At 37.1% G+C, this 16,890-nt stretch overlaps 1 protein-coding gene across 1 annotated transcript in view; it reads left to right on the top strand.

Moving 5' to 3' along the window:
* Positions 1 to 16,890, top strand: part of DUSP22 (dual specificity phosphatase 22) — a 45,904-nt gene that overhangs the window by 10,488 nt on the left and 18,526 nt on the right. Inside the window, exons 2-3 of the mRNA XM_026676688.2 lie at positions 1,251 to 1,284; positions 11,513 to 11,595. Coding sequence (XP_026532473.1) covers positions 1,251 to 1,284; positions 11,513 to 11,595 — 117 coding nt within the window. The remainder of the gene's footprint in view (positions 1 to 1,250; positions 1,285 to 11,512; positions 11,596 to 16,890) is intronic.

Genomic DNA, 16,890 nt, shown 5'->3' with positions numbered 1-16,890 from the left:
TGTCCTTTGAGTTCAGGCTTTTCCATGCCTGCCAACATTTCAAAATCAGAAATCGGAGCGTGGTAACCTCTAGGCAAGATGGGCGGCATACAAGTCCAAGAAATAAATAAATTCAATGTGCCTTGGGGCACATCCTCCAATGTTATTTTGGGTGATCTTTGTAAGCAACATCCAGCATGCTAGACTTCTAGATGATATAAGTAGTCCTTGACTTACAGCCATTTCTTTAGTGACTCATCTGATCACCATTTGTAACCTTCCCAGCTGGCTTCCAGCAAGCTAAATCAATGAGGGAAGAGCCACATTCATTTAACAACTTTATTACTAATTTAATCACTGCCGTGTTTCACTTAACAACTGTGGTGACAAAGGTTTGTAAAATGGGGCGAAACTCACTTAACAAGTGTCTTGCTTAGCAGTGGAATTTTTGAGCTCAATTGTGGCCATAAATCAAGGAATACCTATATATTGGAAAAACTGGAAACATCTATTACGGTACCTCACATCATGGGTTGCCACCTTTTGGAGTCAGTTGGCTCATTTAAAATTTTGTGAGTGTGTTATGAACAATGAGGCAATTTGCCTTTTCACAAAATGGAATGCTGTGGTGGGTAAAACCAAGAATAAAACGGATAAAACAGTTACCTCTGCTTGTCTTGTTCTAAGAATTCTTATACTATATAGAGTCCAGAAATATATAAGCAAACCAACTTAGAAATAACATGTCCATTTAGAGGCAGAGCAATTAATCATCTAATTGTTGAGCTGTTGAACTCTAAGCTACAAGTATTCTGTTCGATTAGTAATCTTCCAACCCTCAGATGTTTTGAACTGTAGAACATCTAGCAAGACACTTGTTAAGTGAGTTTTTCCCTGTTTTACAACCTTTTACAATCTAGATCAGGGGTCTCCAACCTTGGCAACTGTAAGCTTTGTTGGCTGAGGAACTCTGGGAGTTGGAGTCCATAAGTTGCCACGGTTGGAGACCCCTGGTCTAGAAGGCACCAGGTTGTATATCCATGTTTGGAGAATTATTTCTTTTTACTGTTCTTAAATTACAGGACATTGTAACTGAAAGATATGAAACATGCCATTTAAGTGTAAAGCAGTGTGGGAATGTGACAAGAAGTAGCATGTAAACCTTTAAACTGTGCTTGAATAGTATATTCCATTCTGTATGCAAATCGAGCTGCGTCATACCATATTACCACAAAAGATTGGTATTTGATGTTATTTTGTTCCTCTCACAGATACTTCCTGGCTTGTTCCTTGGAAATGATAAAGGTAAGATGAGTTTTATTAGTGGCTATTGCAAAGTACTATGCATTGCATCCCCGGTGTTGTGGGGACGGTTTCAGTGATGAGATTCAAATAATTTAACAACCGGTTCTCTGCCCTAATGACCGGCTGGGTAGGCGTGGCTGGGTGGTCATGTGATTGGGTGGGCGTGGCCAACTTGACGTCTCTAATGTTGAGGGGCGCCTCACTTCGCCCAGCCTCTCCTCGTCATGTCTGGCCCTGCCTCACCGCTCCCTTCCCCTCCCAGCCACTCCTTGTCACACCTGGCTTCGCCTTGCCCGCCCTCTCCTTGACTTATGACCACAATTGAGCCCAAAATTTATGTTGCTAAGTGAGAAATTTATTAAGTGAATTTTGCCCCGTTTAACAACTTTTCTTGCCACGTTTGTTAAGTGAATCACTGCAGTTGTTAAGTTAGTAACACGGTTGCTAAGTGAATCTGGCCTCCCCGTTGACTTTGCTTGTCAGAAAGTTGCAAAAGGGGATGATGTGACCCTGGGAGACTACAACCGTCATAAAGGTGAGACAGTTGTCAACCAACTGAATTTTGATCACATGACCATGGGGATGCTGCAATGGTCGTAAGGGTGAAAAATGGTCGTAAGTCACTTTTCAATGCCATTGTAACTTTGGTCACTAAATGAACTGTTGTAAATCAAGGATGACCTGTTCAAACATACAAAAGCTTCTTTGCTTGCAAAAAGCTGCCCTAAATACCTCATTAGATTAGAAATGGGGGAATACACACTGAAGATTAATGACGGTCCCAGCTATTATGGAAACCTAAATCATTCTGTCCAGATACCTTCCTTTTCATGCAGTCTGGAGTTACAAATCAGGCAGGGTGCCAGAGCACCTTGAGGAATTAAAATAGTTTAAATGCAATGATAACTATCAGCAGCCACCTCTTGCTCATAAAGTAAAACCCTTTAGCACAGAGGTCATTTAAGCTCTCCAGAAAGTGGGTGGGCTACAAAATGCTGGTTCACGTTTCTGCCCTCCCAAGCCTCATTTTCAGGATCATAATAAAATTAGTACATGCCACACAGTGGTGGGATTCAAAGTTTTTTTTACTACCGGTTCTGTGGGCATGGCTTGGTGGGCATGGCAGGGGAAGGATACTGTAAAATCTCCAGTCAGAGGTGGTATTTGCTGGTTCTTCGAACTACTCAAAATTTCCACTACAGGTTCTCCAGAACTGGTCAGAACCTGCTGAATACCACCTCTGAGGCCACAGATATTTAAATAAACTTCAAGCCTGGTGCCATGTTACTAAGCCTTATTATCATGAGAGAAAATTAAAATGAATTGGCGGGAGGATTCACACCCCTACGTCCTTTTTGTTTTTAAATCTTATTATCAGTGAGCAATCATGTGCTTTGACCACTCTGAAGCAATGCAAAAGACCCCTGTCCCAAATGTGCTTTTTCAAGAGGCAACTGGACTTTCTGGAAACCAAGAAAGTCCAGTTGCCTCTTGAAAAAAGCACCTTTGGGACAACCATGACCTGGATGACTGAAGAATCCCCATAGACAAGAGACTCCTGTGCTCAGTGAATTGACAAAGCACCCTTTCCCACGCAGAAGAAGCATTCCTTAGATCCATTTGCACAACTTAAAGATACCAGCTGGTCTCACTCACCTCACAAGATATCCTAAGGAATCATCCAGTTTTAAGGAAAGATCACATGCCCCCAGAAAGGCAGTAAAAAAATCAGAGTACCAAGCTTACATCCTACCTCTCAGCCATTGCTTAACTCGATCAGGCAGGTAGCGGCAGTCCAAAAAGATTACCTCATCACTTTCCGATGGGGTGGGGGAAGACCTCCTGAAGCCCCTTCCCAAAGACTAGTCAGATCGCTCCATTTAGAGAAGATTATGGATCCAGAGAAGAAATAGGCCTGCGATTACCCCCTCCCATCCTTAAGTGGGAACAGGCAATGAGTGGCTGGGAGGGTATTCAGCCGTGTTGGAAGTACACCCCAAAAGGACTGTGCCAGGAACGACTAAAGCAGTGTAAAAAACTTTAAACAACTCTTCCCCTTTAAGAAAGTCAAGCTTTTCCCCTTTAAGAAAATCAAGAATAAAAGTACCAGCAAAAGGGGGGGAAAACTCCAGAGGAGCTGCTATAGAAAGTCTGGATATATTGCCAAGAACCATTAAGCTGTTAACAATGTAACAAGGCTTAACAGTAGAGGCAGTTTCTGAAAACACTTAAGCAGGGCAATTAATATAAGCAGGATTAGGCTAGAAACAACACACAGGGGCACACCAGAATGCCTCCTTCCTACCTTCATGACAGGATTAACCCTGTAAGGTGAGAAAAACTATAGCTGCTCAGAAAGTTAATTATTGGTTCTCCTGAACTGGTGCGAATCGGCTGAAGCCCACCCCTTGGAAAGTTATAACTCTGTGTCCCCTTAGAACAGGGGTGTCAAACGCAAGGTCCAGGGGCCAGATCCGGCCTGCGGATTGCTTAAATCTGGAAACAGTGAAGGACTGGCTCGTGGTGCCTCTGCCAGCTAAAATGGAGCTCGGGAGGGCCATGCGCAGCCCTTATGTACTACATTTTTGCTGGCAGAGGGTTACAGGAGGCTGTTGCAGCCAAAATTGTAGCTTGGAAGCCCGTTTTCGCTGGCAGAGTGCTTGGGTCACCACAGGTGCCCCCCCCCACATAAGTAACATCGAGCTGGCCATGCCTACCCTAGCCACACCCACCCTGGCCCCCCGAGGTCAGATGCAACCTTGATGAGGCCCTCAATGAAATTGAGTTTGACACCCCTGCCTTAGAAGTTTTGCTTACTCCTCCCAAGGAACAGTAGCTCAGTTTGACTTACTTGAAAGAAATATGAGTGCTCTTCTGATTGGTTTTACAAGCAGTTTTAAATAACAAATATAAAATTAAAAATTAAAAACAATCTTAGCTTCAAGGGCTAATATTCTATAGGAGGGCTGTCCAAACTTTTGCCTATAGAATAGGCGTCTCCAAACTGGGCAACTTTAAGATTTCTAGACTTCATCTCCCAGATTTCCCCAGCCAGCATGGGAGTTGAAGTCCACAAGTCTTAAAGTTGTCAAGTTTGGGGACCCCTGTCCTAGGGGATGTTTGACACTTCCAGGTTGTCCCTCTGCCCAGCCAAATAGTTTCTATTTCACTGAGTTCCAGAACCTGAAAAATCTAAATAGGTAGAAACCCACATTCCTGTTAGCTCCTTTGAACATTGCACCATCACAAAAGTCATGTCAGAAGGAAAATAATTTCACTTTATAGTTTCCATTAAATGGTAGTTTCATTTCTTCTGTGAATATCAGAAACAGCAGTCAGAAAATGCATCCTACCCAGCCTTCTCTCTTCAGTTTCTCCAGTCATCTCTGAGGAATACTGTCTTTTTAATGTCCTTTATGGCCAAACTCTGGACAAGATTGGTTAATTTTAAATATCATTTACTCCAGTAAAACAACTTCAAACTTTGGCTTATGAAGCTAGTTTGTTGCAACTGGCCGTATTTAATATTCCTCATGGTTTAGGGTTTTGACAGACCTCTTCATCTAGGTCTGATTGAAAATAGAAGCGAAAGCTGTAGGGAAGAAGGTGAAGGGACCAAAACTACTTTAATTCAGTTAAGTTGTGGTTTAATAATTTGAACCGGTCCCATATGCTTTGTCTGTTAAAAGAAATATCGAAGCATTTCCCATTTGTTTCAGCATTCCTCTTTTGATTTTGAGACAAAAATGAAATGACATACCCTTTACCCTTTTTGCTGAAAAATTATTCAATGTTACATCAGAGAAATTGTTCAATGTTACATCAGTGTAACCCAGGGGTCCCCAAACTTGCTGGCTGGAGAACTCTGGGAGTTGAAGTCCACAAGTCTTAAAGTTGCCAAGTTTGGAGACCTCTGGTGTACCCTTTGAAGGTTAATCACATAATGAAGAGAAACAGAATTGTAGACTGTTACTTTGAAAAAAGCACAATTCCATGATGTTAAAATGGTGCATCTCGGGTCGGGTGAGAGAGTACATCGCTTCCAAGCAGACTTCAACATAGTGTTCCTCTTTCATCAGAACCTCACCCCCTCAAATGCATTACATTTTGTATGAATGACATCAGAATGATTAACATAATTGCTGAATCATGGCCTTCCTTCTAGTTAAGAATTCTGCTTAGATGTTTGTTAGAGTATAGGCGATAGAATGGAAAATAATGTGAACACTTTTGTAAAGCTAAAAAATTTCATCAAATGGGAGATAGGTGATCTGGATTTATCAACAGAGGGGAGATGAAGGTTTGTGTCTGTAAGAAACTGAAAATAGATTGATGCACACAATCTCACCTGAAACTTAGCGGAATCATACTGTGAAGAAATTTGCTTTGCAATATGAGCTTAAAGACAGAGGCACTCAAGTGTCATGAAACCAAGATCTGGTATCTGTTTCTCATTTTGGTTCTTAAATCTTTCCTTCTGTAGTTACAAAGACCAAAATATAACTTTATTTTTTTTTCAAAAAAAGAACTGTTTGTGGCTATATGCAAAAGTCAGCACTTAATGAAGTTATCCAGTCTTGCTACTTGTGTTGTATAAAATGGACCTTGAGATGTTCTGAGCCATTCCTACAGAGGTAATATATAAATAACTTGAAAGTAAAGATAAAATATTTTTGCACTCCCTCCCCCCCAAATAGCCAATATATGGATATGTTATTTGTTTTTGTTTTTTTAAACAAGTTTTATTAATTTCAAAAACAAACAAATCATCACCAACCATTACATATTTGAACCTTTTTCCATTGTAAATTTTACAAGTCAGATAAAACCTTATCTTATACAATACAATTCTATTTTAAACCATTTCTAAATGAGCATAAAAACATCTCTTGTCCTCTATTTCTTTCTGACTTGATTATCGTCATTCTCTTTCTGTATTTCTAAAAGGTTTCACCAATACTTCTCAAAAACATAAACAGACACAAACAAACATATAAAAAATCTTTTAGTAAAGTAACTTGGCCCCCGGTACCTCTCTTTATATGGGCTTTAATTATATTCATGCTCATCTTAGAGATCATTACCTATTTTGTTTACCATTCTGTATCTTCTATATATACTTCTCCACACATTTCACTCTTCATAATTCTATCTTATTCAATCCATCTTAATTTAAATCATTATATTTGTATCTTTTGCCCATCCTTTATTATCCCTCTATCTCATTCCTTATAATGAAAAAAAAAAGAATTTCTCCTGAAATCTCTAATCAGAGTATGATGCCTTTCTATCCTCTCCCTAAATATTAGATTAACATTTAAAATGACACCTAATGTCCAATCTGATTCTGCTTGGTACATTCTATCTATTAATTTTTACTTTTAATAACAATAAAAACAGAGTAATAAATCGGAAATGTTTAAATACATAGTATCCTCCTAAATACGTAGTTAAATAATAAATCTAAATAATAAATCTTATAGCATTCTCATTGCCTTTCCCTTCAATATTTTATTACATTTTAAAAATCAATCATTATTAAACATTTCAACATTTTAATTTCTTATTAACTCTTAAGCCATTCTAATTTTCTATTTCTAATACAAATATTACAATACCGTCTTATGTACCTTGCAAAATCTTTTTTAAGAAAATTTATGCTTTACCCTTTATCCCTGAAAAAGATTCCTCTTTTCCCATCCAATTTTAAAACTTTGTGGCTTTTCTCCGCCTTTCCCCTTTCTTTCTTCCCCCACCAGATCTTCCTACCCCCTTCTTCTAACCTCTGTCTTGCTGGCATCCCTTCTCTGTTGTATTCCCTTTTTCTCTTGTTTGCTATCATTGTACTTATTTTGCATCATATTTTTCTCTTTCTTAAATGTTTTTTTAAATCTTAAGTCCTTCATTTTCCTCGCTTTCTTCCTTCCTTCTTCCTTAGATAAATTTTGGGATTCATTAAAGATGGTGTCTTCGTCTTCTTCTTGCTGTTGTTCCATCTGTCGCATTGTCTGTTCATAGTTACCCAGTGCCATTTCTAAAAATAGAAAAGCTTTTTCCATACCATCTTTACAGGCTGCTTTTGTTTGCTCATATTCATCCCTCAGTTCCTCAAGGGAGAAAGCCATTATAAATCTTTTCTTGTCTTTTTTCCCTCTTTCTTCTTACTCCAACCAAAATATTCCAAAAGAAAAGTAAAACAATCCCAAAGTCCACAATCCTCAATCAATCCAAGCCAAGCCAAAATTTCCACTTTCTCTTCCAGGGGTAGTATCAGACAAAGGAAAAAAAGAAAATCCAAATCTGTGTTTTAAAGCCTTATTAAAATTTTATTTCTGTCTCCAAATCCTTAAGGCATCTCCTCCAACAAAATCCAACCAGATAAATATATTTTTTGTCCTCTCCCTTCCGACTTATCCCATAAAGCTAGTTTTACCTGAAAAAAACAGGTTTCTCAATATCCGTTTGTTAATTCCGCCGGGAGGGAGAGTAAACTTTCCTTTCAGCACCTCAGAATTGCCGCTTACTTTCTCTTGTGGAAAGAATCATCCAAAAAGCCATCACTTCCAGGAATTAAATTAAATATATCTCAGTGTCCTCGACCAATATGCTTTGTCTGTTAAAAGAAATATCGAAGCATTTCCCATTTGTTTCAGCATTCCTCTTTTGATTTTGAGACAAAAATGAAATGACATACCCTTTACCCTTTTGCTGAAAAATTATTCAATGTTACATCAGAGAAATTGTTCAATGTTACATCAGTGTAACCCAGGGGTCCCCAAACTTGCTGGCTGGAGAACTCTGGGAGTTGAAGTCCACAAGTCTTAAAGTTGCCAAGTTTGGAGACCTCTGGTGTACCCTTTGAAGGTTAATCACATAATGAAGAGAAACAGAATTGTAGACTGTTACTTTGAAAAAGCACAATTCCATGATGTTAAAATGGTGCATCTCGGTCGGGTGAGAGAGTGCATCGCTTCCAAGCAGACTTCAACATAGTGTTCCTCTTTCATCAGAACCTCACCCCTCAAATGCATTACATTTTGTATGAATGACATCAGAATGATTAACATAATTGCTGAATCATGGCCTTCCATCTCGTTAAGAATTCTGCTTAGATGTTTGTTAGAGTATAGGCGATAGAATGGAAAATAATGTGAACACTTTTGTAAAGCTAAAAATTTCATCAAATGGGAGATAGGTGATCTGGATTTATCAACAGAGGGGAGATGAAGGTTTGTGTCTGTAAGAAACTGAAAATAGATTGATGCACACAATCTCACCTGAAACTTAAGCGGAATCATACTGTGAAGAAATTTGCTTTGCAATATGAGCTTAAAGACAGAGGCACTCAAGTGTCATGAAACCAAGATCTGGTATCTGTTTCTCATTTTGGTTCTTAAATCTTTCCTTCTGTAGTTACAAAGACCAAAATATAACTTTATTTTTTTCAAAAAAAGAACTGTTTGTGGCTATATGCAAAAGTCAGCACTTAATGAAGTTATCCAGTCTTGCTACTTGGGTTGTATAAAATGGACCTTGAGATGTTCTGAGCCATTCCTACAGAGGTAATATATAAATAACTTGAAAGTAAAGATAAAATATTTTTGCACTCCCTCCTCCCCAAATAGCCAATATATGGCTATGTTATTTGTTTTGTCAGTCCAATATTGAATATCAGGATTAACACACTTTCTTATTGGATATTAAGATTAATATTCTGTTTGTAAATCTGTATGAAATAGAAGATTATTCTTAATGTTTAAATTAAATATACAGCTGATACTCAAGTACACATATTGAACTGGAACTGTATTTAAAGTTCTTTCTCTCCCGTTGAGTGAAGTGTATTATGGTCTGTATATAATTCAATCCCAGCATGGCAATGTAGCTTTGTGTGTGACAATCTACTAGTTCTCGATTTATGATTATTCATTCAACAACAGTTTGAAATTATGAAAGCCTTAGAAAAAGTTACTTACAACCCAGCCTCAGAGTTACAACTATTGCTGCACCTCTGCAGTCACCTGATTGCAATTTGGGCACTTGGCAGACAGCTTGCATTTATAATGGTTGCAGTATCTTGCAGTCGTGATCACGGTTTGTGAACTTCCCAGCCAGTTTTCAACAAACAGCATCAATTGGAGAAGCCAAATTTACTTAATGTGATTCACTTAACAACATGAGCTTCCTTTAATGGTAGCACAGTGGAAGCACAGTGGTTAGTATGCAATATTGCAGGCTAACTCTGCTCACGTTGCCAGGAGTTCGATTCTTTCAATCCTGACCAACTCCAGGATGACTCGGCCTTCCATCCTTCCGATGTTGGTAAAATGAGGACCCAGATCATTGGGGGCAATAAATTGACTCTGTAAACTGCTTAGAGAGGGCTGTCCAAGCACTATGAAGCAGTATAAAGATGCTATTGCTATTAATATCCGTGGATAAAACATAATAAAATTGGATCTGGTCATGTGATTACTCACTGCATCATTTAGTGACCAAAATTCTGGTTCCAATTGTGGTTGTAAGTCAAGAATGACCTGTGTTCCATTTTTGGTTTGGATCTGAGCAGATTTTTCTGTATTTTTTTGAGTTTTTGCTCAAGGAACAAGCAGCTGTGGCTAGAAGGGCTTTTGGCCAGCTCCATCCTGGTGCCAGTTGCAGCCTTTCCCAGATCAGAAAACTTTGCTTATGATTATTCATTTCTTAGTCACTTTTTCCTTGGATTCTGCAATGTGCTGCATGTAGGATCATCCTTGAAGACTATTTGAAAGTTCTTGCTGCCCCAGAATGCATCAGCTTGGACATTTATGAATACCAATGCCAATTGCTTCAAGAATTGCATTGTTTATCAATTAGTTTCCATGCACAATACAAAATACTGCTCTTAAATCTCTTCTTAGCTTATCTTTGGGGCTGCCCAATGTATTATATCTTTCTAGTAAGAGCTAGAAACTGTGAAAGCTCCCTCTGGCTTCCTGCCTGGAGAGAGTTCTATCTGCAGGGACTTTGGCCCTTCTCTGTAACTCTCGCACGTTTTTTCTATAATGTTCCCCCGAAGAACAAGCAAACCCCATTCTTTCTGAGCTTTCCAAAGCAGTTAAGGCTTCCAGCAAATCTTTGGGAATCTAATGTGTAAAGTGGATCCTCCTGGGAGGAATAGTGATGTCGAAATGGCTTGATCTGTTCAAGAAGGAGCTGATGATCTGAATTCAATTTTGATTTGTGTTGTAACCGTATGATTATCTTTAGCTTTCTAGGCTGCTCAGAATCGTTCATACCTATAATCCTAGTAAAAAAATAAACAAATTCCCACAGAAGCTGTACCCATCCCAACCCCTCGAGCAATGCTTTACAATCTCAGCAAATTTAAGATGTCTGAATTCCAAGTCCAACTAGGGGAATTCTGGCAGTTAAGAGTCCATACATTTTGAAATTGCTGGGGTTGAGAAATACTGCTCTAAAATATTGCAGGGGAAACTTTCCAATTTCTTTAGAATTAATGTTGATATAGCTTTCTTTCTTTTTTTTTCTCCAATAGCTACACCAGGCAAGCTATTAAATTGGGTCTTAATCTAGATTTGTTTCCCCCTCAAGACATAAAAGTTACATGATACTAATTTTGAAAATAAATGTTACTCTTTGATCTTTTTAATCTTTTGCTATTTTTTTTTAAATCAGATTATTTTGTTTCAGGGATTAACATGGTTATCAGCCAGTTGTTTTGTGCTAGTCATTCGTAATGGGAGAAGCCTGGGATTTTCCCTTTTGCAGAAAATAAATTCTCTTGACTATCTATGTTTAAGCAGCTTTTTCTGTTGTAGAGAAGTTTGATGAAGGGATAAGCTGAATGCATTTGTTCAATTAACTGTAAATGTTGACCTTCTTCATAAGACAAAGAATAGTTTGCAAATAAGTATGTGAAATTCAAAACATTTCAGGTCACCTTTAATGATGCTAGAATCCAGCTACATCATGGTGGCAAACCTTATAATAAATCATGTTTTCTGATTCTATTAATTTCATAGAATCAAAACACCTCCAGATTATATTTTGAGTTCATCTTCCATGGCCGTAATAGGTTAGGATGATACTTCCATATTTTACTTTCATAACTATCCACAGCGGTAGGTTATACTAGAGAAAGATATCTCAATATTTCTTGGATGCTTACAAGAAGCCAGATAAGTACAGCTACTGATTTTATTTCCTTGTCTCCTCTTTGTTGCAGATGCTCGTGACACTGAACAACTAAAACAGAACAATATTACGCACATTCTTTCAATCCATGACAGTGCTCGGCCCATGTTGGAGGTAGGATAAGAAACTTCAGTGTGGTTTCAGTAGAAATAAAAAGGAAAATGCTATTTTAGCATTAATACAATATTGACTATTTCTTCTGTGGATAAGAGGAAGGATGAAATTGTTAAAGAATTATTGTGTAGGTGCAAGGAGGGGGCTTTTTCTCAAGAATTCTGATTAGCGTTTTTCCATTAATTTGCTCAAATGAGTCCAATGTCATAGTCATGTCATGATAAGTTAGTGTTGTCTAACTTCCATGTGAGGTTTAAATCCGGCATATCAAAGTTAAAATACAGAGATGCCACTCGCCCTTTAAGAATCAGTCCCTACATTTTATGTGACGTAATTCTATCAGTTTGAGGGCTCTTTCTCCATGTTAAGGACAGCCTTTGGTCATCAAATGTTGCTTACATCTGTTATATGAAAATAAGTTTATAAATCCAGTAAAAGAGGATTTTATAGATACAGCAAGCTTACAACAGCCCTCATATCTTCACAGATCTAACTCCCATAAATATAGTGATATGAGTTAAAGATAAGTTAAAGTAGAAGATTTAAAAAATACTAGTAAAAGAAAAAGAGGACTTCAGCTAGTACTTTCCAGAAATCAGTAACATTTTTAGTGAAGAGCATTACACAAGTATCTCATAGCTATTCATTGTACTTTGTTTGAGAGAGCTATGTGTAGAGGTTTGGAGTAACCTTGGGTTCCACCAATGCTGAATTTTGGCACAAGGCTAGAAATGAACATCTTAAGGCAATATGCTTCATTCTTCACTAGTAGCTACTAAGATGGCTGAGATTATACATTCTTTGTACACATTTGTTTCAACTCGTTAGAAAATTTCACTGCCTTTTCTTAAACATCAGTGATCAAGTTGCATTTTGCTTACTTCTGTTTAAAACACACAAGAATTGAAGTTAAAATGTAAGGACTTTTTCCATCTTAAATATTTAAGACGAAATATTTATCTTCTCTTATCTTACCGGGGGGGAAAGTGTAGCTGTCCTAACTGAGGTTCATTTAGATTGTCCTTAATATTCTTAATATCAATAAAGGAACTTTTACATATAGCGTAAAACTTCATAACCATAGCCTTATGAGAAATATTGCTGTAATTGTCACCAGAACCTGAACCATAGTTACTATTTTGCCAACACAAATTTACAGTCTGCAGATGCATAAATAATATATCATAAGCATTTAACGCCTAAATGTTTCCATGTTTTCATCAAAACTCTTCAATATGTCGCTTCCATATTAGCAAGCCCGTTTGATTTTTAATCCTGTTCCCAAAACTAAAAGTAGTTCTTCCATCTTTTTTGTCCCAAAGGAGTCCAACAAAATCAACATCTGAAAATAAGTTATTGATAACTAGGAGAAGTCTACTGATTTCCAGGGAGGGGCAAGTGTGTTGTTGATCTTTTTGGAGAAGTATTAAGTTTCAATGATGTGAACACTTTTTTTCTGAAATGGCTTTGAGTCTTTGGCTTTCTAGTTACTTTGGTATAATATTCCAATGATATCATATGGCCTTGATAGGAATTTCAATGTAATTTAAACTGGAGAGAGAGATTCATTTAATTTTTAAAAGCAAATGCACCCCCAAAGAGTATGACTCAGCAATTGTTTCACTAATGTCAAGATCAAACAAACTTTGTGATATATTCAGAGCTGTAACATATTGCATAATCCTCAACCCTCCATGGTGTGTGTGTGTGTGTGTGTGTGTTCGTGTGTTTGTGTGTCTAACAATCTGTTTTCTTCATATAGTAGGATGCTTATCTTCAGTGGTGAAGTAACGGTCCATTGGCTTCACTTATTGCTGGAATCTTTGAATATTTTCAATAATAAAATGAGTCAAGAGTCTCAAGTTCTACCCTGGGTTGACTGCCCTTTAAAGCAACTGTGAAAGGACAAAGGAACAAAATTACTCTTCCTCCACCTGCCCTGTTTGGTCCTGTAGTTGCACTGGCCAGAACTCTTAGTAACCTCTTGTTGTTTTAGTTTTGAGAAAACCATGAGAAACCAACTGCTTCCTACTTAGGCCGTTTGTGACAAAATGTCCCTCATGAAAGAAGAGTCTCCATTCCTCATCTGTTGATGTGGCATGTCAAAATAACATAGGGGGCTTTTTTGCGCTAACCTGAAAGAACTTTGCCAGGTGTTTGAGGCTTCTTATTTGCATCTGGCTTCACAATTAGGTACCCTGAAGTTTTGTTTTTGGCTGTTAAAAATATTTCTTGGAAGTCATCGTTGAAAAAATTTACATAAATTTTAATACCGAGAAGTGCAATGCCAAAAATAATGTAATGCTTAATTCTCCCTCTCCCCCTTCCTCCCGCTGCTCCTTTTTTTATTTCGGTCTAGAAATTTGTGCCGAGGTTCAGACAGTTTAAAAGATTGCTTTATTATCTTTTAAATTAAAAAAAAAACAAGTAGTGATTCGTTGATCTGTAAATGGATAGGGAACTGAAATGTAAAGTTGTTGTAGTATTTTAAGAGAATTTGCAAAACGGACATCCAGGTTCCTATAAATTGGTTGTCTCATTCAAAAGAATGTATTTTTCCAATTCTAAACACAATCATAGAAAATGTCTTTAACAGAATGTGCTTAAAATTCGATGGCCACATTTGCAGCATGTGGATTATTAATTGTATGTAATCAAGCAATACACTTTGTCAACTAAAAACAAATCTTATGAAACACATTATTGAAGGTTTTTAATGTGGCTTGTTTGATGCATCTGTGATTGTTTGAAAGTAAAATATTTCCTATTGACTTCATTTTTTAACAGATTAGGCACAGCAACAGTTATTTCTAGGCATTCTTTGAACCATATAAAACATGAATGAATGATGTTATGATCTCATATTTTTGACATTTAGATTTTCCTTTTTCAAGTTCTCCTTTTAAAAATAACAACGATACAGTTTATCCATTCTGTTAAGTAGAATTTACACTCAGGTTGCAACTAAAAACTAAGAAGAGATTTAAAATAAAACAGATTAAAACAAGATTAACTGTAGAAAATAATGGTGATTCTTCCATAGATCTATAAGCCTTAACAAAGTAAAATAAAATGTTTTTTTTTATATTTAACAAAATATACATATTAATCTTAATAAGTAACTTTGTTTTACATCTATAATTTGTGATTAAAAATCCATTAAATATAATTTCTGTGAACTATAAATTGCCTAGATTAAAATATTGTCATTGTTATATTCTAAATAAAGTGTATATTTGGATATACTATTTGTGTAATCTGAAATTCTTGAACATACGAATAATTAAGCATATTGTTTTCAATACAGAAGTTTTGAGAAAATTTTCCTCAAATAGTTCACCAAGGTCTATTGATGTGTACCATTTTGTTGTCAGTGAGTACAAATGTTAGAAATTTGGCTGAACCGATTGCCAAAGTTGAAAGAAGCAAATCTTGAAATCAGAAGACTTGCGCTAGTTTTGTTAACTCTCCCTTTGTATCGGTTTAACTGTTTTCTTGACTTTCAGGGCCTAAGAGAAATAAAAGTTTTATGCTTGTGGTTAACTTTTCTCTGATGAAATAGAAAACTGAGAGGAAAATGAATTTATTGGCTTCCCATTCTGTCAAGCATATTCAGATGCATTGGAATTTGGAGGAATGGATCTAGAATCTGGCTTTTGCCAGAAACAGTGTTTAGTTACATGTTGTTTTCTACGCTCTGGGTATGATTCCAACATTATGATGTAGCAGATTCTCTGGTGTACTCATTTGTAGGATGTGCTCCATTGCCATTTCATGAAATTCCTACTCACAGGTGCTGCCTGAAGAGAATGAGTGTGAAAGTACTTCTGCTTGATGGTTTTGCATGCTTACAGGGCTGTTTGCTGCCACTTTCCAGAATATCTACAGTATTACGTATTACCTATATTCTGATTTGCAATGGTTAGTCAAAGGAGAAAATCATTTGTAATCTTCTTTCCATTCATTTCTGGACACATCCACATGCTGCAAAGATGCTATTGAATCAGGTGGTACCAGGCAGAATAGTATCTTCTGGCAAAAAATATGACTAGCAGAACTGCATGGAAGACAATATGTATACATTTTTTGAGTGCGTGTGTTTCTAGTTAACACGAACGATTGGATGTGGGATTACTCTAACTTAGAATTGAAACTGGGAGAGAAATACATTTTAAATTCATTTTATGTACCAACTTGATTCGTTCTGCAATTAAATTGTTTATGCTAGGGGAATCGAAACAAAGAAAAAAATTAGAGAGAGGAACTTTTTAAGGTTTTGGAACAGTAAACCTGTCATGCATAGCATTTTTATTTCCCATTTTTCCAACAACAATCTTCTGGGCTCTATTGGTCCAGAGGCTCCAATGAACTTCCATGGCCAAGGATGGACTCAAATATGAGTCTCCATTAACAATGATGCCACACTGGTTTCTCTTTCACTTAAGAGTAGAACATAATTCTGGAAATGTTGTGAGCTTTTCCAAATTATGGAGAGTAATTATTTACACTCATTTGCAAATGAAAGTTTTTCCTTTTTTGTGCCCTCTTGGCTTATTCCCTGATGTTGTTGGTAAGGTGGCCTTCATGAAATCAAAATGGTTCCCTTCTACTTACTGAAATTATCTGGGAGGAATGATCGAACAACCACAGGATGCTACAAATGCCAGATTTGTCTCCAATAAAACAGATAACAATTGAGCTAAAATAGATCAAGAGGCCTACTTGGTGTTTGTCATAGAAACTTGTGTGAAATAGATGAGGGCCAGAAACACTGTACAAGTTGATTACCTGATGCAAAGTGAATGCATGTGACACATCATTTACATCAGTCAATAAACTGTATTGGGAAAGAGTCAGTGGACATCAAGTATTGGCGAATCAATAATACAGAGAAATGTATTTCCATGGTTGTGGAAGCTGAATTTAAGGATTTTTTTAGAGTAGCAAAAGTAGGATTTCCACAATGGTTTTTCTTAAAGGGTCTCTGAGTATAGGAGCAGACTACATGAAATAGGTTCATTGTGTTAGTGAACTGATAAAGACAGGAGTAGAAATCAGTACATCTCAAAGGATATTGTGGGGCAAGGAGACATGTACCAAATGGACTATATTAAAACTGGACCAGTAATATGTAAAAAGTTGGCAAAGTAGCTTTTAACTTGCTAGTAAGTGAGGGGAATATTTCTCTAATGAGTGTACAGTATACAGCCCACCAATGCTTCGAGTATCCCAAGTTCTTTCCAAAGGTTGCAGTTGAACTGTAATTTTTAATAAGACAGAAAGGGAAAAATTATT

Source organism: Notechis scutatus, chromosome 3 (genome assembly GCF_049901735.1).
Source record: "Notechis scutatus isolate UNSWTSFEM ecotype Mainland chromosome 3, rNotScu1.2, whole genome shotgun sequence".
Classification (NCBI taxonomy): Eukaryota; Metazoa; Chordata; class Lepidosauria; order Squamata; family Elapidae; genus Notechis; species Notechis scutatus.
Note: the sequence above shows the minus strand (reverse complement) of the source record. Positions and strands in the feature narration are given on the sequence as shown.